Source organism: Antechinus flavipes, chromosome 2, assembly GCF_016432865.1.
Source record: "Antechinus flavipes isolate AdamAnt ecotype Samford, QLD, Australia chromosome 2, AdamAnt_v2, whole genome shotgun sequence".
Classification (NCBI taxonomy): domain Eukaryota; kingdom Metazoa; phylum Chordata; class Mammalia; order Dasyuromorphia; family Dasyuridae; genus Antechinus; species Antechinus flavipes.
Genome location: NC_067399.1, coordinates 48,781,268 through 48,806,181, shown reverse-complemented (window position 1 = coordinate 48,806,181; position 24,914 = coordinate 48,781,268). Strand labels below are relative to the sequence as shown.

The following is a 24,914-nucleotide window of genomic DNA, read 5'->3' as shown; positions in this document are numbered from 1 at the left end:
TGTGCCAGGCACTGGGCTAAGCACTGGGTATACAAAGAAAGGCAAGAACACAAATCTTGTACATTCTAAGGGAAGAGACAAATTGTATAATGTATTTTTCTATTTGTGCAAATATGAATCATATACAGACTAGCTGAAAGTGAGCTGGAAAAGGAAAGCATTAGCAGTTCAGAGGCATCAGAAAAGGCCTGGGATAGAAACTGAGATCTGGTTAAAAGTGCATTGTGCTGTAAATTCCTTCATTAGATTGTAAACTCCTTGAGGGCAGGGGTAGCTTTTTCCCTGGTCTGTCTCCAACACTTTCTTAGCCCAATGCCCAACACATCGTAGGCTCTAAATAAATGTTTATTGTTTGATTGGCTTGAGTCAAGTGAAAGCAGGGAAACTAAGGTCCCTATCACCCTTCCAATTCCAGGCAGTCGTTCAACTCTCATTTATTAAGCACCTACTAGACAAGCAGCCAGGTGGCCCAAAGCATAGAGTGCCCTGCCTGGGGGGAGGAAAACTCATTTTCCAGTCTCAAAACACTTAATTACCTGTGTGACTTCTGATCTAGTCACTTACCCCTATTTGCCTCGATTTCCTTATCTGTAAAATGAGCTGGAGAAGGAAATCCCTCCAGTATCTTTGCCAAGAAAACTCCAAATGAGATCAAGAGCAGTCATACACGACTCAGCAACAAAATATGGTAGGCACTGGGAATACAAAGAAATTCAAAGTAATCCCCTTTCTCCAGGAGCTCACAGTCTAAGAAGGAAGACGATTTATGACCAACCATGTACAAACAAGTTGTATAACATAAATTGGGGGTAATCTCAAAGTAAGACACTGAGATTAAGGAGCACTAAAGGCTTTTTGCAGAAGGAGGGAATTTAGGTGGGATTAGAAGGAAATGAGGAAAATAAACATTCCTATAGGGTCTTAAGGTTGGCAAAATATGTTATATAGATTATCTCATTCAGAGTAGGTACTATTATTATCCCCATTTTACTGAAGAGGAAATTGAAGGGACTTGTCTAGGGTCAAAGTCAGTAAGAATATTAGGGAGGATTAGAATGCCTTGATTCTCCAGTTCAGCATGCTATATGGTATTCCACCTCCATGCTGTTTAAATCTACAGCTGATCTATGCAATATTGGGCCAATCGGGATTCATTCTAGAGAGAGTACCAAGGATAAAGCATGCTATCCTCCTCCTGACAAAGAGGAGTGGATTTAGGGTGCAGAATAAAGACACACTTTGGGACATGAGCCATGTGGGAATTTGTCTTGCTTGGACATACATGTTTGTTTCAAAGGCTTTGTTTTTCTTTTTTCTCTTAAATTGAAGGGGGAGGGGAAGGTAAAAAATATATATATATGCTTGTTCAGTGAAAAACAAAATGGAAAAATATAAGGTTAAATATACAGATAACCAAAAAACTTAATGTTAACCAATACTTTTAAACTTTTCCCCCAGAGAGAGCCATATAGATGAAGGACTAGCTTTCCCCCTTTTCTACCTCCTGATACTCCAGTATCATAATACACACACACACACACACACACACACACACACACACACACACACACACCACGAGCCCAAAATGTCTCCAGGAAGAGTTGGACTGAAACAACTGAACAACAATGAGGGCATGAATCCTGCTATAGCTACCTCCAGTTTACCACATAATAAATGCTTATCGAATTAATCTAATGAGAACTCCCCATTTTAAAGATGACGGGGTGGCAGGGAACAGGAGCAAAAGGCAACCTTCCTCTCCTTTTACCACTCCCTTCACGCATTTAGGAAAGGGAGTTTCCTACAATCCTGACCACTGCATTCTTAGTAGTTAAAGGATTTTTAGAACTGAAAGTGACTCTCTTATTTTAAGAATGAGGAAACTGAAGCCCAGAAAAGTGATGTAACTTGTAGATCACACAGGTAGCAAATGACTGAATAAAGATCAAATCCAACACTGGGAATCTAATTGATTTATTTTATTCTTTAAAATAAAATTTCTTTCCCTAACAGCAAATAAAATTAGGAGTTCTATAGCCATAATAAGCTAAAAAGGAAGATTGTAAGTCAAACTAGAAATCCCTATTACATAGTTTATTTTTCTTCTAAAACATCTAATATAAATATGAATATAAAACTTATAAATAATTCATAATCTAAACTCAATATAAAACTTTTAAATCTGTGCTGTTCATCTGTGATCCTTTCTAGACTTCTGTGCAGTTTAGCCAAAAAAAAAATGCTTCAATGACCCTTTTTTCTTTCTTTCTTATTCTTTCTTTCTTTCTTTTTGTTTTGCAATTCTAATTCCTTCTTCTTTTCCCTTTCCCCTCCGCTACTGAAAAAAAGAAAAAATAAAACTCTTGTAAATTAATATGCATGGTCCACCAAAACAAATCCCCACACTGATCATGTCTGAAAATACATATTTACTATTTATGAGCACATCATTTCTCTGGCAGGAGGAAGGCAATATGCTTCCTCCTGCTTTGGAAATCTTGATTGATCCAGATCGGTTCTTAGGTCCCCTCAAATCGTTGTAACTAGCTAGATTGCTCTGATTCTGCTCTCTTCACTCTGAAACCTTTCCTTTCACAATTTCTTATAACACCATCAAATTCCTTCTATTCATATGTCATAGCTTGTTCAACCATTCTCCAATCAAAAGAATACTGGTTTTGAAGCCAGAAGGCCTAGATTCTAATCCCTTCTCTGCTATTAAAATTTTTTCCAATTACATGTAAAGATAGTTCTGAACATTCATTTTTGAAGATTTTGAGTTCCAAATGTTTTTCTCCCTCCTTCTCTTACCTCCCCTCTTTCCAAGACAGCAAACAATCTGATATAGATTATACATATACAATCATTTCAAACATCTGTCCATATTAGGTTGTGGGGGGGGGGGGAAAGCAGAACAAAAGGGCAAAAACAAACAAAGAAAAGTGAAAATAGCATGCTTTGATTCACATTCGATCTCTACAGTTATCTGTCTGGATGAAGATAGTATTTTCCACCCCGTCTCTTGGAATTGTCTTGCATCACTTTATTGCTGAGAAGAGCCAATTCTATCCGTTGATCATCATGCAATCTTGCTGTTTTGGGGTATCCTGTTCTCCTGCTTCTGCTCGCTTCTTTCAGAAGCAGCCTTTCTCGCCCATTAACTAGCCATGTGACGATGGGCAACGTCCGTCTCCGTGAGCCTCAGTTTACACCAGTAGGGGTGGAAGGGGTGAAATTCAGTGGCTTCCCCAGTGACTGTAAGCCTGGCGCGGTGTTACTCTGAGCTCACCTTGGGGACTGGGGAGCCAGGGACTTTCAGTTTAGAAGTGGGAGGGGATGTGCGGGCTGAGGGTTGAGTACAAGCCGGTGCCTCCTCGGAGCCCAGAATGGCTAAGACGCCGAGGGATACCCGAGAACCCACGCCGCCGGCGAGGGATGAAGGGGTCTGCTCCTTCGCCCAGCCCAGCTCTCCTCTCTCCTCTCTCATCCCAGACGTCTCTCCCGGGTTTAGCAGTCGAGGCTGCGGGGGATCAGGGGAAAGGCCGAGCATCTAGCTCCAGTCCCAGGGGACCCGAGTGGCGGCCTCTGCCCGCAGCCCAACGCGGGTCCCCGCCCCCAGGCCAACCCGCAAGCTGGGGCCCCACCTGCGGGCCCCTCCAGTAAGTAGGGGCGGGGCCTCGCGGGGCTGGGCCAATCACCACGCGCTTGGTCGCTTACCTGGTTCCCTCCTTCTCCCTCAGCCCTCGCTGGTGCTGAGAACTGGAGCGCGGCGGTGGGGCGCGCAGCCTGACTCCTCAGCGGGGAGCGGAGCCGAGTGGAGCCTGAGATCTGAGCCCTCGGGGTAACTGCGGAGCGCCCTCCACGCCTCCTCCCTCTCACCATGAGGCTCCTCGCCCGGGGTTGCTTGCTCCCGGTCCTCCTCCAGGTAAAGAAAGCTGCTGCCCCTTGGCCCGACTTGGGGAGGCTCTTCCCTCGTGGGTTGGAGGGCCTCCCCCTCGAGGCGCCCGGCTCCTTCGGAAACAGTCTTCGGAGCGAGGCTGAGGGTCGGGGACTCCCCAGAATCCCCGGGTAGCTGAGGAAGACCCGAGACCTCTGAGAGTTAGGGGACAACTCAGAAGGGAGAGCGGAGGGAAAGAGAAAAGGCCGGGGGCTAGATGGGAAATATATTTTGGGGGAGCCTGGATCGGGCTCTAATTTCTGCCCTTCCCCCAAACAGTTTTGCGGACTTCTTTGCGTGGAGTCCGAGCCATGCCGGGAGGTATTCGGAGAGCCCGAGGTCACCTTCTCTGTTGGAAAAACGGGTCTGGAGCCTGGCCAGGAGTTGGGGCAAGGTAAGACACCCCCATCCTCCTTGATCCACACCAGGACTGACACCCGGACCTCCACCAGACTCAGTCTGAGGCTGGGGAGGGGCAGAGGGGAGGCAGGGAGTGAGTGGGACCTCCTTCACACCTGGCACAGGTGCCTCAGGGATGGGGGGGTAGGGGGAGGTGAGGAAAGAACACTAGTGTTGACTCTTCTCTCTTGTCCCGGACAAAGCCGGGACTCCGCCCCTGGGAGGTGGCTGCTGTCAGCCCCTTCCTGCCCCCTCTGCTGCTCCGGCTTGGGGGGAGGGAGGGGAGCAAGAGCCAGCATTAGAGAAAGTAGTCTCTGGGCCCAGCTCTCCCCGCCCCCCACAGTGGGGACACTGGAGCCACGGTGTGGGCTCTGTTGGACCCTGGGGGCTCTGCCTTTCTCCCCCAAAGAAGGGAACAGCTCGGGCCGTCAGGCTGCTTCCTTTGCTCCATGCCCCTACTAGCTTGCAAGGTCTGTGCCTTCTCTTCCCGACCCCCGTAAGCTCCCCACCCCACCCCCCATCTCTGGGTAGATCTTCCAGGCATTGGCGCTAGCCCAGCATAGCCTGGCGTGGGCCTGAGCTGAACCTCCTCGGGCTTTGATCCTAGGGAAAGGAAACGGTTTATCTTTGCTTCGCCCTCGGGGTCTGGCTCGGGCAGCTCTGCCCAACATTCCTTTCGCAGCCTCCAGGGGCGGGCGCAGACCCAAAGTGCAGGTGTGGGGATGAGCACAACCAGGCTCCCCTACTAGGCTCCTAATTGCCACAAATGGGGGCCGGGGCTTTGTGAAATGTGCATTGTGTTTGAAACAGAAGAGGTCTGTTTCTGCTCTCTGCACCCCCTCCTTCCCCAGCAGCTGGAATGCACTTTTAACCCTTCCCTTGCTGGAGTGACTTCTCGCCCAAAACCATCCCTGGAAACTTTTGCAATAGGACACCTCTCTCTGGGTCCGGGAATGAGCAATTACTCACCCAGCAGACCCCTTTAGTCACTTTAGTTTGGTCATGTTATGTAAATAACAAAAGGTCTGGAAGGTTTCTGGGGAGGGTTTGCCCGGGAAGAGAGGTTAATGTAAAGAACTGGAGATCAAAGAACACTTTTGACGGCCCCATAATCACTGGGTCACCCTTACTTAGTACAGTTAGAATTGGGAGATGGGAAGAAAACTTGTGGATCTAGGAGAGGTCATCTCTGATACTTAGAGAGCCAATGAGAAGTGTGAAGCCTTCAAATCAACAAAGAATTGAAGTTGTTCTTGCTTCTGATTTGGATTTGTGGCGTCAGCTTCTTTTGGACTAGTTAAATTTGTATTCATAGATTTAGAACTGAAAGGGACCTTGGGAGTCATCTCTAAACCAACTGCCTTATTTGGCAGAGAAAGAAACCTCTAAGCTGGTGACTTGACCAAGATCATAGGGGTAGTAAGAGGCACAGTTGGGATTTCAATCCAGCTCAGTTGATTCTAGAGCTAGAGATCTTGTTATTACACCACATCGCCTTCCTGTCTCTCCCTTCCTGCACCTTGTTCCAGAGAAGCAACTTGCATAGGATTTTCCTAGGTTCCCCAAAAAAGCTGGATTTCAGAAACTATCTAGCGCCTGCAGCTCCTTCATTTTAACAATATTTCACAATTCTGAAGATTCGACAACTGCTTCTCCTATAACAATGCTGAGTTTGGTTGAGGTAGTGCTGGCAGGCTGTGTCCCCATTTTACTGAAGAGCAAATTGAGGTCCAGACCACTCAAGGTCACACAATAGCAAAGCAGCTAAAATATAACTGGATTTTGTGGGTGCCCTATGTAGGGAGAGATCAGAATGACTATATCCTTTGTCTTCTAAACATCCAACTGCAAGCCTTTTGAGTCTTTGCAAAGGCTTTCCCTAAATAACTTAGCAGATTGTCAGAACAATTAACACCCTTGCTAGAAAAGTTCTCTAAACCCTCTGCTGTGGGGTCCAGAGGAAAAGCATTAAGAGGCCATGCCTCATAAACTTTGAATTCTTGAGTGCAGGCTTATTACTGGCTGGCTAACAAACTGTAACCACGCCAACCTGTAAAATGTTAACTTGGGCAACGTCCCAAATCAAATTCCGGCTCCCCATGGAAGCTTTATTGCTAACCAATCTAAGGCTTTGCCAAATCCCTGTTCCGAACTGCAGATTGGGTCCTTTCTGTGTTTGTGTTTGTGTGTGTGTGTGTCCTTAGAAGTGCCCAGGAGTGTGCTGGAATCTCTTAATGGAATCTCCTAATAGTAGCCCGTGCATTATCTCCCTACCTTATCTTCAGGAAGGATTTGGAAGACTTGTCACCTCCTCAAACAGAGTTTGAGGCTATGCTAGGAGGACAAAGAGAAGGACCACGGGGAATTTAGGTGTACATTTCACACTTCGTTTATAGAGGGAGGGAGAGGTTTTTGCTGGTGAGAGCCTCCCGATCACATCAGGCATTTTATACCTTTTGAGGAAATACAGTATTCTTAATTGTCTGGTTTATGGCAGTGAAATGAGTACCAGCTGCCAGGAAAACAGCTTTATAATAAAACAAAGACTTGTCCAGCCAGTAAGCTGAATTCACTTCTCTTTATCCTTAACTTCTCCTAAATCCCCCTGCTGGGATTCTGGAGGAATCCTAGGAACAGCTTTACCCCAACCTAATCTAACCTGAAAATGCATCATAGGCTAGCCTTTTTGAGAAGGAAAGAACAGCAGGATCTGTTTGGATCATTTGGAAGAAAGAAGCTGTTTATTTGGTTAATGGAATAGGATTCTAAGTGATTTGTTTTTGGTGTTTTTTTTTTTTTCATCAGAACCCTTAGTCCTCTATTAAGAACATAAACAAAAGATCTCTATAGCTATTTCTTAGTGGCCAGACTTTTGGGATTTGCTTGAGGCAAAGTAGGACCATCTCCAGTCATCCAGATCTTGACACTAGATCCAGATGGCTCCAAAGGGGAAAGAAAGACTGGTGTCTGCACAGCCTCCCTCACTTAAATCCAATTCACTTGCATGCCCTGGCTCACCTCCCTGATGGCACAGTCTTCTTGGAGAGTGAACAATGCTGTTAAATAACTTATTCCTGATCACACAGTTAGGAACAGGTCTTCCTGGGAGTCAAGTGTGGTACTCTGTTCATTAGACTACAATGCCTCTCTACTAGGCACAAAGTGAATATTGGATGGAGATCTTTGATCAATTTGTCCAAACTCCCCATTTCACAAATAAGCACAAATGAAGCCCTAGAGGAATGACTTTCTCAAAGTCCCATGTGCAGCAGTTTGGTCCCCTCAATTCTATGCCCATGTTTTTTCTATTCCCATTCTGTTGCCAACTTGTTAATCACCCAGGCTTGAATCCACTGTTAGGACAGCCTATCCTAGTTGAAAGTGATCATGAAAGCATTCAAAAGCTCACCTGTTACCCTTCTAGCTATGAGTTAGAATAAATTCTTTGGTTCTTGGTAGCCTGGAGGCTACACATGCCACTTTTGTTCCACAAATTGAGCTAAAAGCTTTCTGGAGCATAATAATACCTTGTATTCGTATGGTGTTTCTTATTTTCCAAAGCCCTTTAACTGCTCTGATCCTGTTTTTTAATTTCCCCAACTTCCCTCCCCCAAACTTCTTCTTCTCTTCGTGGGAACCCCCCCCCCAAAAAAAGCCCAAAGTTGGGACATAGAAAGTAGAATTCAAAAAGCTTGGACTAGGTGCTAGCTAAAGTCTTGTGCTGCAAGTCTTATGCTCCTGTGTCAGGAGTAAAGAGAACCTTCTCCTACTGGCCTCCTTACAGAACCCTGAACTTTTTAAATTAAAAGACTCTTTCCTTTGGCATTAAGTTTTGTTCTGCTAAAGCAGTAATTCTCAGACTTTGAGATCTCAACACCCCTTTGCACTGTTAAAAATTACTGAGGACCCCAAAGAGCTTAACATTATTATTACTATTATTATTATGAAACTCATTTTGACCTTGGGACTCTTCCAAGGATCTTGGCAGACCACATTTTTGAGAACAGAAAAACAGAAGTAAAATGCTTAGTACCATGCTCCTTATTAGTCTTTGACAACCTAGTATGAATGAATTTGTCTTTTTCTAAGGGTAGACTCTGGGAAGGGGAAGAGAGAGTACCCGGATGCAAGTGTTTGTGCTGCAAAGGCAGAAAGCAGACTTGAGGGGATTTTTTTTTAAGAAGAGGGTCTCTAGAAATAATTCTCTCTTCTTAAATATGCAATTTTCACTGACCCAGATCAGGAATAGTTAAACTCTTCCTAAGCAGAAGAGGGGGTTGGGAATTCCAGATTCCACTTGTCAGAATGAGGGCTCAGATCAGGGTCTGAGTAAAACCACCTATTCCTAGAGTTTATGATAAACTCAATGAACTGTCCTTCCTACACTACAGTTGAGTTACTGAGATTTGGTTGGTGAAATTAAGAACGCTGACCTAGAAGAAACTACTTTTTTCCACATCAATGCAATGTCCCCGCTTATGCTGTGAGAGCAGTGAATTCTGGTAGACTGTTAAGGTAGATTTTAGAGTGACCTGTGCTCTATATGGAGCCCTTGAAACAAGCCAGAAGGAGGAAAGCTGATAGGAATTGATTAGTACTCTGATTGAGTAATATGTCTTTTGATAGACTCAAAATATTATCTCACCAAGACAGAGGGTAACTCTAGGGAAATTTTTCATAATGACAGTTAAAAAAAAAAAAAATCCTTTTATCGATGATGCTGAATCGTGGCTCCTGCCCCAGCTGGCCCGCCAGCTGCAGGTTAGTGCATTATCATTGAACAGAACTGTATTTGGCCAGAAGCCTCCAGTCCTAAGAAGAGGAAGGGAGCTTCCAAGTGGTTCTTCCAAAAGCCCCTCTAGAATATGAAGTCTGTCTTCTAATGCTGGATGGCTTCGAGATGCAACTGCTGCTCAGTTTGAATTTTTCCCTAACATGAGAGTAACTCTGAGTCCCATAAATCTGCTGGGTAGAAAGCCACACCTTAGAAAGCATTGTTCTGTAGCCTTGCCATAGAAAAGGCACGCTTTTCAGCAGCACTGCTGTTGATTGCTTTAAACTCCTTCCTGTCTCATCATGAGATTGGCCCCTCTGGGGATAGGTCCCAAACCACTGGTCTCCCTTCCCATTCTATTGCAGAGTTTCCTGTTTCTAGGCTACAGAGTCCTGGGTGTCCTTCATTTCCCATTGGGAAAGAAAGGAAGGAGTTTCTCCGGAACTCCTGAAGCTGGAAGCTTAGTAGGAACCTATCTAAAAGAGCCCCTGTGGTATTGTGGGTAGAACGCTGGCCCCCATGGAAGAGGGTCCTTGGATTCTGATTGTATCTTTATAACTGAAAGGGTAGATTCTGGGACTCCCAAATCCCAATTCTACTTAATTTATTATTTATTTACAAAATTTTAGTATTCTTTCTTTAAATAATATTTTTCCAAAATTACATGCAAATACGGTTTTAAACATTTTTTAAATTTTTTGAATTCAAAGCTTTATTATTCTTGAGTGAGGTCAAGAAGACCTGGCTTTAGATCCCCTTATTGGATATTTTACTAACTATGTGACCACCACAGACAAGTTGATTGCCCTATCAGAATCTTAAACAGAGCTAATGATAACCTCTCAACTACCTACCTTCCAGGGTGGATCTGAGGTTCATATAAGAGACTAGCTAAAGCATTTTGCAAACTATAAAAAAAAAAAATTTAAATATTGGTTATTATCATAAGAGGTATATAGGAAGATTGGAGGCTAGGAAAGTGTTGTTTATTCCATTTCAGAGTATTTGGTATTGAGGACAAATTGTCTCCATTCAGAGAGCTGTGGTCTGAATAGCAAAGGATGAATTTTTAATGTTTTTTTCCTATGTACCTCCTGGCCTAGGGCCATATGCTAAGAAGTAGTTTCAGGGTTTCTGTCCCAAATCTGGCTGTGTAGATTTATTTTTTTCCCAGTTCTACAGAATGTTCTCTGTACCCCACCCCCATCTTCCCAAGGGTGTGCTCAGACCCCTATTTCCTCTGAAGGTGTCACCTTGTCTTTAGGAGAACTAATCCATTACTTCCAACTTGTGACTAGACTCCAAGAGCTCCTGGGACTTTCCCTAAAGAAGAAAAGTAATTTTCATTTTCAAGTGTTCCTGGATATTTCTTTTCAGGGAAAAAAATTTCTCTAAGTGAGTTGTTATCTGGGAAAAAAAAAAAGGGAGTTTTGCTAGTATTTCTGGGAAGGTCACTGTTCTATCAACCACAGCAACTGGAAGAAAAGACCTAATTCAGTGTTCGATGTCCATTGTTCCTTAATATCCAAATTGGGAGTCAAAGGCGAAGGGGAGGGGAGGCTGACGTAGCTTTTCCTGGGCTTGGCCATTGAAGATGGGCCAGACAGCCTGGGTCAGACTAAAGGACACTTTGCTGGATCGAAGACACTTGGCTTCTAGGCTAAAATCTGTTGTTAACCCAGCTAGGTGACCTGGGCAGACTGATTCATTTCCCTGCCCCTCAGTTTCCTTTTTTGTGAAACAAAGGATTAGATTGAATCAGAGGATTTTAACCTAGGGTCTGTGAATTAAAAAAAAAAAATGATAACTATTTCAATAAGATTGGTTTCCTTTGTATTCCCATATATTTTATTTTGTGCATTTAAGGATTTAAGCATTTTAAACCCCCGAGTAGGGGCTTGACCATTCTCCCAAAGGATTCTGTGACACACAAAGTTAAGAACAGTCTCCCATTAAAATATTCTCTAGGGAATAGTTTAGCATTAGAATTTAGATTTTAAATACAAGAATACCTTCTTTACTTTAGATTGTTTCTGGCTACTGGCAGGGAGAGCTTTGAAGTCAGTAGCTTTGTGGTTTGGACAAGTGGAGAGATTAAACTGGTTCCCTGCAGTTATATGTTTTTCCCATATCATCTCTTAAGGTCTTTAATAGCACTAAACAGCCTTAATTGTGCTAGGCTAGCTTAGCTGGTGCTTTTTCTCTATACCCTTGTCCCTCTTCCAGGCTAGTGTTTTCCTTCTTCTTCCCCCTTGACACTGGTGTCAAAGGCTCTGGTACCCGTCCTGCATCCTGAATTGCTTGTGGTTCTGGGGGTTTCGAGGTGGATAGGACCTGAGCTGCCACAGAGTCCATATTCTCTCATTTTATCAATGAGGAAACCAAAGCTATTGAGGTTAACTAAATTTATATATTGTATGTGTCAGATACAGAGACATTCTGGGAACCTTTAGAGAGTAGGAGAATTGGGGAAGAATAAAATCAAACTCTGTTATCCCTCTAAAACCAAGCCTGAGAAGGTGAGACTGTTCTGAAAGGTTGGAAATGGTTAACTTTTGACGTGTAATTCTAGCCCTCCTTGGCCCCCTGACTCCCATCATATCCCTTCCACTTAAGGCATGAAAGCCCCTGCATTCCAGTTTCTTGGGCCTGGGGATGGAGCTGGGGGGCCCTGCAGCCATTTTGTGCTTATCTTGGGAACCATCAGCTACAGGGATCAGATTGCTGGGGAGAACAGGTCAGCAGCTATTAACCTGGGGCTTACTGTGGTACCTGGGGAGGAAGAGGGGGTAGGGTGAGAAGGGTAACTGGGTTATAGCTTGACAACTATTTAAACTTGAATTTGTCATCCTTGCCAATATCTATCCCTCCTGGGTGGATTTGGAATGTAACCCCAAGGCTGCCTCCCACTCTCCCTCCCCTCCACCCAAGGACACTGTGAGAGAGTTCTTGCTGACATTGGAGTGGAGGAATAGAATTCTAGTGTGGGGGTGGGAGCTGGGTACCCGTAACTGAGAACGAGTCCAAGATCATTCTGTCATTAATTTCACTGATGGAACGCCCGTCAGACCTGCTCTAAAAGGCCGGCCACTGGGGCGCAAGGCCCCTGATGGATTTGGAATCCAGCTAAGGATGCTTGAAGCTCTGTGGCAAACAAAAGGGGAACCAAATCCCTGTGCTCAGAATAAGTTAGATGCAACTTCATGGAGTCTCGTGGTTATTTCTAAAAACTGCCATTCGTTTCTTGGGGTGTCTGTGTATGAGGTCAGCTTTAACCAAATCTGTTTCTAATTGTACCGTCCTGGGGAAATTAAGATCTGTCTCCTATGGAAAGAAAAAGTTTTAAATTAAGGAAGTGGTAAACTTGGTTATGATCATGTGGCCAAGGGCATCTTATTATTTTCTATGTTATATCATAATACATAACTAGTTTTATAACAGACCTTTTACATTATATATGTATAATATAATTTTTTCTATTTATATATTAATAATGTGATTTTATGTTTGTTACCTATTTATAATGTAATTTTATCTATTTTATATTTATATATTTATAATATGATTTTATTTTATTTATATATTTCTAATATATTCTTGTCTAGTTTATATTTGAATATTTATAATATAATTTTGTTTTATGTTATAAATTTATAATACAATTTTACACATTATAATATAAATGATAATATAATCAATTCACTCACTTGCACAATGGATTTTTTATAAGACTGTAGATTTAGGACTAGAAGGAACCTTAAAAGCCATCAAGTCCAATCCCCTCATTTTATAAACAAGGAAACTGAGGTAGACTGAATTTCAGTGATTTGCCTATGGACCCATTACTACTAAACAGGACTTGAACCTAGGTCCTCCTGACTTCAGGTCCAAGGCTTTGTAATAACAATACATGTAATGCTAAGGTAATAACACAAGTATATAAAGCTAATATCATAATTCATGTGTGTGATATTGATGTAATAATTTATGTATGCAATACCAATGTAATGCTGCCAGGGGCAGCAAGATGGCACAATAAATAAAACACCTAGAGTCAGGAGGATCTGAGTTCAAATCCAGCCTCAGACACTTACCATTTACTGAGTTGTATGACCTTGAGCAAGTCACTTAAGCCCAACTGCCTCAACAAAATAATAATAATAATAATTAACATTTCCATAGCACTTAGAAGGTGCCAGGTGCTTTATATTGATTATCTCATTTGATCCTAACAACAATTTCACTTTGACAACTAAGGATATTACCTTTTCTTACAAACACGTGAAGTGACTTGCTCAGAATCACAGAGTGTCTGAGGTGGGATTTGAATTCAGGTCTGTCTGATTCTAGCTCCACTCTCTAGTGCAGGGGGAAGAATTTTGTATGAGCAGCCAGCAAAAACCTGTATGTGTTTTCTGACTTGTACCACTGGTGACCCTTCACAAACTCCTTTGGCTCTTTAAATCTTAAGTTTACTCGTCCATAAAATGGAGTTGATAGTTCTTGTATTTCCTACCTCACAGGGCTGTTAGTTGTGAAGAAAGTGCTTGGTCAACCTTAAAATACTACAGCCAATTCACAAGCACTTGTGCTAGGTCCTGTGCTAAGTACTAAGGGTACCAAGAAAGAAAAAATAAATAAATCTGACTCCTTCCCTTAAGATGCTACTAGAGGAAGGGGGCAAGAAGGGGGCTACTAGTGGACAATGTGCAAGTAACTACAAACAGACGATATTAGCTAGCGTCTACAAAAGACTCACAGGTTTGCAGAAAAAGATATAGCTCTTGATAGTACAAACACAGAGTTATTTTAGAGCGAAAGGACTGAGAAATGATTGGGAAAAGAGAAATTGGAATTTGAGTCTTGAAGGAAGCCAGTGGTTGTACAGAGTAGAGTACAATGGAGACAGAATCAGGGAGGAGAATGCAGTCAGACTGTTGAAAGTGTGGAACTCTTTCTGTTGTTGTTTGCTTGCAGTTTTGTTTTTCTTCCCAGGTTGGTTTTACCTTCTTTCTAAATCCAATTTTTCTTGTGTAGCAAGACAACTGTATAAATATAATACATATGTTGTATTTAACATATACTTTAACATATTTAACATGTATGGGTCTATCTGCCATCTAGGGGAGGAAGAAAGGGAAAAGTTGGAACAGAAGATTTTGCAGGGGTCAGTGCTGAAAAATTACCCATGCATATGTTTTGTAAATAAAAAGCTATAATAAAAAAAATGTTGCTGATAAATAAAAGTGTAAATAAATTTAAAAAAGAAAGTGTGTGTGGAAGTAAGGAAACAATACTGTAAAGTGAAGAAAGGGAAGGGTTAGGCTTGGGAAGAATATTAAATGCCAGAGGATTTGATCCCAAGAGTAATAGAAACTCTGGCGTTCATGCTCTTTGTAACTCCTGTGCTTAGTATAGTGCCTGGCACATAGTAGGCACTTTAAGGAGATAACCACTGTAACATGCTAACCAGAATGCTTGGCATTTAGTAGGCACTTTGATATAATTGATAATAATTGTAAAGTGCTTTAGCACAGTGCCTGGCCCACAGTAGGCACTTTAAGAAGATAATCATTGTAAAGAGCTTAGAACAGTGGTGGGCACATAGTAGGCACTTAAATGAGAAAATTATTATACAAGGCTTAGCACATTGTAGATACTTTGATGAGTAATTATAAAGTGCTTAGCACAGTGCCTGGCATACAGTTAAAGGAAATAATCAATCATTGTAAAGAGCTGAGAACACTGGCACTTTAAGGAGATAATCATTGTAAAGTGCTTTAGCACCAATTCCAGTATTTGGAATATAGGAGGCACTTTAAGAAGATAATCATTGTAAAGAGCTTAGAAGAGTGGCTGGCACACAGTAGGCCCTTTAAGAAGATAATCATTGTAAAGTGCTTTAGCATAGTGTTTGCCATGTAGTAGGTCCTTTAAAAAGATGATCATTGTAAAGAGCTTAGAAGAGTAGCTGGCACGCAGTAGGCACTTTTAAGGAGATAATCATTGTAAAGTGCTTTAGCACAGTGCTTGGCATGTAGAAGGTCTTTTAAGAAGATAATCATGGCACAGAGCTTAGAACAGTGGCTGGCACATAGTGGACACTTTAATGAGAAAATAATTTTACAAGGTTTAGTATAATCCTTGGCACATAGTAGGTGCTTTGGTGGGATTATTATGAAGTGCTTCACATGGTGCCTGACACGTAGTAGACACTATATAAATGTTAACTATTATTGTGAGTAAATGTTTATTGAATTGATTGACTAGCTGTTGGGTGGGAATGACAAGGTCAGACCTGAGGTTTAGGAAAACTTAGAGAAATGTGAGCTCTTGTTATTGTTACTCTGATGTCAGAGGCTGTGTCCTGAAGTGAACACTTTGAGAAAATTGTTTTTACTTCTCTGGTGACCCTCCCCAGCGCCCCCATAATGTGAAACCAGAAGTATCTGGTATCTTTCTGCCACCCCCTACTCGCACTGTGGCCACCCCCACTCCCCAGGGTATTGTCACCAACTCCCTCTGTAAGCCAGGAGATTCAGAAGACTAATTATAAGTCAGGGAAAGTGAATAGACTTGTGTCAGCCCCTAGAAAATGATGGAGGGCCCTGGGAGTGATTTTTATGCTTCTGACTTTGAGCCACAATCTAGTGAGCTGGAGCTTCTGCAGCATATTTCCCCTACAGAGATTTTTAGGATCTTTCTTTGGGTTTGTCCATTCCCATTACTCAGCCTATGCTCCTTGGCTCCTGACAAACTGGACCCAGTACCCTTGTTCCTTCCAGTATGGGAAAAGGTCACTTTGGTCTTTCTGGATTGGACTTCTGCCTCTATTCTCTTAAGGGAATGCTTGAACCTCAGAGGTTTTGTTTGTGAGAAAGACTTAAAGATTCCCTCAACCCCTGTAGACATGTCCTGCCCTTCTGGGCCCCCTCTCGTTTCCCCAAACCTGTCCAGTCAACAAAAAAAACCATACTTGTAGTCCAGCAGGGGCTAGAGAGTTTCCTTAGGGTCCATACCAACCTCTTATTGTACTGGATTCTGAATCAGGAAAAGCTGAATCCAAATCCCACCTTCGATATTTACTAGTAGAATAACTTTGCTCAATCTCATGCTCCATAAAATGGGAATCATGATAGCCTCTACATCCCAGGTTTTTAAGACTAAACAATAACATGGAAATCCCTTTGCCAACCTTAAAACACTATATAAATGTTACAATATTATTATCTTCTTGTAGCTTCTCCCCATCACCAGATCTAAGGACTGATGGGAATATCTAGATAATCTGGGAATGTTTTCATGAAATCTGGCATAGCAGCGAGGAAGTCAAGTACTTCCCCTGCACAATTAAAGGAAATTTTGTAGCCTCTCTAATATTATTATTGTATAGTATTTTGAAAGTATGCTATAAATATACACACTCATATACATATACATGTATACATACATGTGTGTATATACATATGTACACTATGCAATAGACATATGTAAACATACATATGTACATGTATGCACACACATATATAAATACACACGTATCCACCTATATACAAATAAAGCTGTCTTAGGAACCAAGTCCTATTATTCATAATTAACAAGAAAGCAATAAGCTTGGGAGGTGGGGGAACGGAAGAGGCTTGATAATTATAAGGACTCAGCTGAGGTCTCGATGTTACTTGTCCGTGGTAGACTTTTAAAATCTTGGCCAGTGTTTCCAACTTTACTTCTTTCAAGCAAGACGGGTCTCATCATGTTTCTGCAGGCAGGGGGGCCCAAATCCCTTCAGTCTCTTTGGCCCATCCCACGCAGGCAATTAAGAGAAACACAGCTTCCTGCACCCTCACAACAGAGACAGTCAGGAGGAGAGGGAAGGTTCAGAGACCTTTCTGGGGGGGGTGGAGAGGGAAGAAGTGCCATAGCTTAAATTGAAAATTGGACACATTTCAGATAGAAAGACACAGTCCGTGAGCTAGAATCTGACGACTTTCCTCTCCATCCTTTTTTCTCTTCCTATTCTCCCCAGTTTTCCTGATTTCTCCTTTTTTCTACTCCATCCCTCCCCACTGCCTTCTTTCTTCCCCAGAATGCCATTACAAATGATTAAGAAAGATATAAAAGGGAAGTTACCAGCTTTAAAAGCCAGACTTGACTTTCCACAGCATGTATTTCAAAGGCTAGTTATCCCCCCAAGTGGGCAATGAGGCTCTCATCTTTTAACTCTTCTACCCCATGATAATACACTGAATAAATATAAGTAGGGAACTTTAGAGCTGGAGAGAATCTTAGATATCCCTCCTTCATTTTTTTCCTTCAAAATTTCATTGAAAAGTTTTTTTGCTTTTACATCATAATTAATTCTTATATACACCTTCTCCACATCCCCTCCAACAGCCTTCCTTCCTTTCAAAGAAAAAAAAAAGTTAAACAAAACTTGGACAAAATTGACTTCATCTGACAATGTGCAATATTCTCCCTGTCTTTTCAACAAAAAAACTGCCGAAGTTGTATGGTCTGCAATAGAAGACATGTCCTGATGATCTGGAATCAGTTTTCTTGTCTGTAAAATGGATGATTTCATTTAGAATATCTCTAAGCTTCTTTCTGAGCTCTGAATCCTACAAATTCAGAGAAAGGAAATTAGGTCATCTAACTAGTGAGGTTAAAATTCAAATCCTTTGATACCTCCTCCAAGGTCCCCTTTTCATCCCTATCTACCAGGCTGCCTCTTGGCTAGATAAAGAGTGGCTCTGGTTCTCTCCTGAAAAGACTGGAGTTTCTGGGTGTGGGTCTGGTATCGTAGAAGAGGCAGTTTCCAGACTTGACCCAGAGCTAGGAGACAGCAACAGTCCCACAGAGGAATAGCCCAGCTCTGCCTGTAAATCTCCAAGGGCCTATGAACTACGTGGTTTCTTGTCTCTGTTGCTGTTTTGTCCCCATCAGGGAATAAGAGGGATGGCCCAGCCCTCTGGGGATGCTGCTCTGGAGAGAAGAGGCTTTTCCCAGGGAACTACCCTTTTCGCTCTCCCATTTTTCTTGTGGGTTAATCCAGCTCAGTTTTAATGCAGAAGAAATGCTAAGATCCCCTCTTGGTTTAGTCCTGGATCTCTTTCCATCCCTTACCTCCCCCTTCCCAATATCCCCTGTGTTAGAGCAGATATTTCTGCTTATTTGATAAGCTCCTAAAGGGAAGTATCTCTACAACATGGTATAGTGGGTGTGGAACACCAGCCTTGGAATCAAGAAGCCAGGTTCAATTCATCAGACACTACCAGATTACACCTTCTCAGGACTCAGTTTCCCTATCTGTAAACTGAAAATAATCATCTTTCATATCTCACAGGACTGTTGTGAGACTCAGAGAGATGGATAGAAAGGGTCTTTGTAAATGTGAGCTCTTCTATGAAAGAAAGTCTGTTTATGCTTTGTGTCTAAGGGGACTTCTGCTCTTAAATACTCAATGTTTGTTGGGTTTAGCCTAGACTCGGAAACTGAAGGCCTGGGTGGCTGCTCTCTGAGTGGCCTTCTTAGTAAATAACTTATCCCCTCCCAGCCTCTGTTTACTTCTCTGTCAAATCAGAGGGCTCAAATCGTCTCTTAGTCCATATCTGTGAACCTCTTTGTTACAAGGAACATTTTTCTTTTCCTCTCCCGAGGTCAGTTGAGAATGCCCATCTTCTGGATGTGGCTCTTCTCAACAATGAGATGATCCAGACCACTCCTGATGATCTTGTGATGAAGAGAGCCATCTGCACCCACAGAAAGGACTGTGAGAACTGAGTGTGGACCACAACATAGCATTCTCACTCTTTTATTGCCATTTGCTTGCATTTTATTTTCTTTCTCATTTTTTCTTTTTGATCTGATTTTTTTTTTTTGTGCAGCACAATAATTGTATAAATATGTATGCCTATACTGGATTTACCATATATTTTACCATGTTTAACATATATTGGATTACTTGCCATTTAGGGAAGATTTTGCAAAGGTGAATGCTAGAAAATTATCCTTGCATGTGTTATGAAAATGAAAAGCTTCAATTAAAAAAAGAGAGAGAGAACGTGCCCATCTTCCAACTGAGAAGATGAAGGTCCAGCTGCAGGAAGTGCAGTACCCAGGATCCCAGACTGTCCAAGTTCCTGGCCCTCCCTGGAGGGAGCAGCGGGAGTGTTTGTGCAATACCAGGAGGAAAAATACATTACCCCAGAGCAGAGAGTTTGGGTGAGGTCTCGCCCCCTGGTTCTCAGGCCTGATAAGCTCATGGGCACTTGGCACTTTCTGGGGGCTCTTTTCCTGCAGGGATTTGTACCTTCTTGCCCAAGCTTCGTTCATGGCTCCTGTTCAAGATGGGGGGCCAAGTTTCCCTGGATGGGGAAGGGAGCCTTGCATTATTTAGAGGGGAACTTTGAAAACCATCCAGGGCCTTTCAAGTTCCTCTGACTTCCTCCTCATCTGGATACAAATGGGTGCGCTGATTGTCCTGTAAGCCCACCCAAGAATTTTAGTTCACACTCCCCCCTACCACCTACAATTATGTTTGGTCAGTGACTCTGGCTTTTCTCTAAATTCTACACTTTCATTTCATGCTATCATAGACTTGGGGCTGGAAGGGACCAATTGAGGTTGCCAGGTCCAGCCCCATCAATTTACAGACAAGGAAACTGAGGCCCTGAGAAGTTAAATGATTTATTCATGTCATACAATAGTAGTAGCAGTAGTAGTAGTAATAACTGAGGAAGGATTTGAACTCAGGGCTTCCTGACTCCAAACCCAGAGTCTTATCTACTGCAGTACTCACAACAGTACTACTGTGAAATAGATAGGATGGGTTCTTTTCTTTTTTCCTTCCTCTCTTCCTTCTTTCCCTTCTCTCCCTTCTTTCCATTCCATCCTCCCTCCTTCCTTTCTTTCTTCCTTCTTCTTTTCTCTCTCCCTCTCTCCTTTTCTTTACTTTTTGGTTTTTTTTTTTTTTTGGAGGTTATCAGATTTGCTTAGGGTCGCAGGCTAATAAGTATCTGAGGCTGGATTTGAACTCTGTCCTCCTGACTTCAGGGGCAATGCTCTATGCATTGCACCATGTAGCTGTCCCAGGGCAAGTCATTTTAGCCCCCCTTTATGGATTGGAATACTGAGGCATCCTAATATTTTATGATCCTAGAACTGGAAGGAAGGCAGTGGACTTGACATCAGAAAGAGCTGAGTTTAAATCCTGCCTCAGGCAGCTATTGATTGTGTAATCCTGGGCAAGTCATTTAATCTCTTTTACCCCCAGTTTCCTCATTTGTGAAATAGGAATAATTGTAGCACTTACCTTACAGGGTCATTGTGAGGATCAAATGAAATAATGTATGTGAAGTGATTGCAAACCATAAAAAAAACTTATATCATTATTAGTACTTTGGTACACAGTAGGCACTATGTAAATGCTTTTTTTCCTTCCCCAATGGGAATATTCTCTCTCCATTAGAACGGAAGCTTTTTGAGGGCCGGGGCTTCTTTTGCTTCTATCTCTGGGGCTGAGCCCAGAGTCCGGCATGTAGGAGCTGGGTCCCGAGTGCTTTCTGATCGATGACGTCAGCAGCAGGACCCTGGCCGTACTTTCCCACATGTAAACGCCCAGCCAGATCCCGAGCTCCCCCGCGTTGGCGCCCCGCGGTCTAGCCTGGTCCCGTGCTCGGTGGGTATTTATCTCTCGGTGGGAAGGCCCGAGGCAGAACTCGGCTCCCATGACTTCGCTGAGGTCCGCCCGGGCTGACCGGACTTGCTTTTGCCCAAGGCTGTCGGGGGAAACAGAAATCCAGCTTCTTCAGCAGCATCATATCAGGGACTTGTGGGAGAAGGGGGGATGAGTGATGATAAAGGTGGAATTCAGATCAATTTCACGTTGAAAGGAATGATGCAATCAGATGACAGGAAATGGAACTGGCGCAAGGGGAGTCGGACGGCCCCTGAGGCTTCGGGTTTACCACCAGCCTGCCTTCCCAGTGACTCAGTGGCTGCCTTTCAGGGAAGCGGCTCTTGTTCTTACAAGCGTGTGAGCAAACATCCGGGGCAGGGCTGCTATGTAGCTGCAGCGGCAGCAGCACTGCCCCCCTCCTCCCAGCTTGTAGTCCTCGGCAGGACTGGCCTTTTTGGGAAAGATTGGAACAAAACGCTGGTCAGACTTGAGCTAGCCATGGCTCCAGAGCTCAAGAAGCAATCCCTCGTGCTTCCTCCTTGTGCTTCGGGTTCGCTGGGTTCCATAAAGGTAGACCAGCACTCCCTACTTGTTGTCAAAGTAGAACGAGGATATTAAGTATTCATTGTTTCTGTTAGATTTCCTAAAAGAGAAACAGTTTCAATCCCCGAAGAGCTTAAGTGGATACTGACTAGAAATGAGATAGTTGGATCCTCCAGCTTGTTGGGTTTTGAATGCTTGTCTTGGAAGAAGGAAGAGGGGCGGTTACTCCTCCCTCCCACACTTCTCCATCACCAGCCCTAACCACTTCTGCTTCTTAGAACACTTGTCTGGGATGGTAGCTGTCCAGTGAGACAGTCTGACTGTGCTATCATTTCCGTGTAGAGAAAAATGAGCCCTTTTACCCTACTTGAGCCAGATTTGTAGCCCGTGGATCCTAATAACCTATATCTATTGCTTCATTCCTGGGGAGAGTGACAGCCTTTCCCAGAAGGAAGTTGTATTGGGTTCTGCTGTAATCTATGGGCTTGTCCTGGTCTCCTCCAGCTATTAGGGAGGGCCTTCTATTCTACAGTTACTGGCCATCTACTCGGAACATATATTTACCTAATCATTTATTGTTGGTAGAATTCCTTTAAGGGCAGGGAATATTTTTGCCTTTTTTTCGTATTCACAGTGCTTAGCATAGTGCCTGATAAATACTGTAAGTTCTTTTTTTTTTTTTTGCCATTTTTAAAATTATTAAGCTTTTTATTTATGAGATATATGCATAGGTAATTTTTCAGCATTGACAGTTGCAAATCCTTTTGTTCCAACTTTTCCCCTCCTTCCCCCTAGACGGCAGGTCGACCCACACATGTTAAATATGTTAAAGTATAAGTTAAATACAATATATGTATACACGTCCATACAGTTATTTTGCTGAAATACTGTAAGTTCTTAAACAATGCTTGCTGATTGATTAATTGATTTACACAGCAGCATGATATGAGAGGTGTCTGGGGTCTATTGTTTATAAGAGTCAATTAATCTACTAACTTCTTGCTGAGAGACTTGAAAAGTCCAGCACCTCAGCAGATTTGGAGCATCATTTAAGCTGATTGAATAATCTCTTCAAATAACCAGAGCTAAAACATTATTTAGAAAAGAGAAAGTTTTAAGAATGGGGAAGTATAATTAGGGGCATCAGGGAACATTGGAAAAAGTCTGAGGAGACAAGAAAGAGACCCAAATTCTAGGTTCCATCACTAACTATATTATAAAGCTATAACTAAGGTAGAGTAACTGAGCTTTTGCCCCAGAGATCTCATATAAGGGAGAATATTTCTTCCCCAAGTACTATCCTGGATCTCCCAAACTGTTCCACTCAAGCCATCACCTTCAGGACCTTTTTTTTGTTTGTGGTTTGTTTGTTTTTTTCTTAAAGGCAATTAGGGTTAAGTGACTTACTCAGGGTCACATAGCTAATAAGTGTTAAGCATCTGAGGGCAGATTTGAAGTCAGGTTCTCCTGACTCCAAGGCTGATGCTCTATCCACTGTACCATCTAGCTATCCCAAATCTCAGGATCTTGTATCATGGTGATGGCTCTTTCCTGGGCCTTCCCTTTTTTGGCCAGCTGTGCCTCAGGGACACATACTCTGGGTCACAAGTCCTCTTCTTTCCCATTTCACAGTCCCCAGAACATGCTATCTTCTGGTTTGTTCCACTATCCACTCTTCCCATCCAAATTTGCCTGGCAATCTTAGCTGCTCCTCAGCAAGTTAATTTAGGCTAAACAATTTTAGGCAAATCCCGCATTCTCTCTATTAATGGTTTCCTCCTTTATTCAAAGATCTGTGATCTTTGCAGTGGAAATACTTCCTCCACCAATCCTCATGAGTTGCTTCAGCCAAGAAATTCATTACTCTGTGGCCGATCTGGTGATAAACTTTTCCCCAAGCTTAGCTAGGTTGGTCTCCTGCCAATGGGCATTGCCAGGCACCCTTTAGAGGCCTTCTCAGCTTGGCATAGAACTTGCCAGAACTTGTGTCCTTCTGCCATAACTTTTGAGAAGCCAAAAGCATCTCCCCGCCAGGATGAGGTAATTGAAGATTTTAATGGAAATCACCTTGCTTAAGTGAAATACTATAAATAGAGAAGGACTGAGAGCCTTTTGTAACTTCTGACTTTTTTAAAATTAAGGATCCTTCCTGAGTAGGAAAAATTTAAGTTTCTACGTCCTTGCAAATCAATTGGTCAACAAGGATTTATCAAGTACCAGGCACTAAGCTAAGTCCTGGGGATACAAAAAAAGTCCCTACCCCAAGAGGTTCATCCACTAATGGGGGAGACGGTGTTAACATGAGTATAAATGAAAGATAATCTCAGAGGGAAGCTATTAGCAGTGGGAACTGACCAGGAAAGGGTTCCTGAATAATGTGGGATTTTAATTAAAACTTGTAGGAAGCCAGGAGGAAGAGCATTGTAGGTACTGAGGACAATCAGTGAAGTTGGAAGCAGGAGAGATGGTATGTTTTATGAAAAGAATAGCAAAAAAGTCACTAGAACCTAGAGTATATGGGGGGTGAATAAGATGCAAGAAGATTAGAAAAGGTAGTGATGTATTAAGTTATATAATGCTTTAAAAGCCAATCAGATCATTTTCTATTTGGTCCTGGAGGTACTGGGGAGCTACAGGAGCTTACTGAATAAGGGACTACCATGATCAGATCTGTTCTTTAAGGAAGATCTGTTTGGTAGATGAGCAGAGATTGGATTAGAGTAGGGAAAGATTTGAGGCATACTATTTTTTTTATCATAGCTTTTTATTTACAAGATATATGCATGGTTAATTTTTCAACATTGATCCTTACAAAACCTTCTGTTCCAACTTTGTCCCTCCTTCTCCCCATCCCCTCCCCCAGATGGCAGGTAGTCCAATACATGTTAAATATGTTAAAGTATATGTTAAATACAATATATGTATACATGTCCATACAGTTATTTTGATGCACAAGAAGAATCAGACTTAGAAATAAGGTAAAATTAAACTGAGAAGGAAATCAAAAGTGCAAGCAGACAAAAACAGAGGGAGTGGAAATGCTATGTAGTGGTTCACACTCATTTCCCAGTACACCCATATACCAGCTGGATGTAGCTGGTTCTCTTCATTGTTGAACAAATGAAATTGATTTGGTTCATCTCATTGTTGAAGAGCGCCACGTCCATCAGAATTGATCACCACATAATCTTGTTATTCCCATGTACAATGATCTGGTTCTGCTCATTTCACTCAGCATCAGTTCATGTAAGTCTCTCCAGGCCTTTCTAAAATCATCCTACTGATCGTTTCTTACAGAACAATAACATTCCATAACATTCATATACCACAATTTATTCAGCCATTCTCCAATTGAGGGGCATCCTTTCAATTTCCAGTTTCTGGCCACTACAAAGAGACCTGCCACAAACATTTTGGCACATACAGGTCCCTTTCCCTTCTTTAGTATCTCTTTGGGGTATAAGCCCAGTAATAGCACTGCTGGATCAAAGGGTATGCACGGTTTGATAACTTCTTGAGCATAGTTCCAAATTGCTCTCCAGAATGGCTGGATGTGTTCACAATTCCACCAACAATGTATCAGT

The 24,914-nt window shown here is 42.6% G+C and overlaps 1 protein-coding gene across 1 annotated transcript in view; it reads left to right on the top strand.

Moving 5' to 3' along the window:
* The first annotated feature begins 3,712 nt into the window (after nucleotides 1-3,712).
* CDH3 (cadherin 3) overlaps nucleotides 3,713-24,914 on the top strand; it is a 49,041-nt gene continuing 27,839 nt past the window's right edge. The window contains exons 1-2 of the mRNA XM_051974729.1: nucleotides 3,713-3,925; nucleotides 4,217-4,331. Of these exons, the coding sequence (XP_051830689.1) occupies nucleotides 3,881-3,925; nucleotides 4,217-4,331 (160 nt within the window). The 5' untranslated portion in view covers nucleotides 3,713-3,880. The remainder of the gene's footprint in view (nucleotides 3,926-4,216; nucleotides 4,332-24,914) is intronic.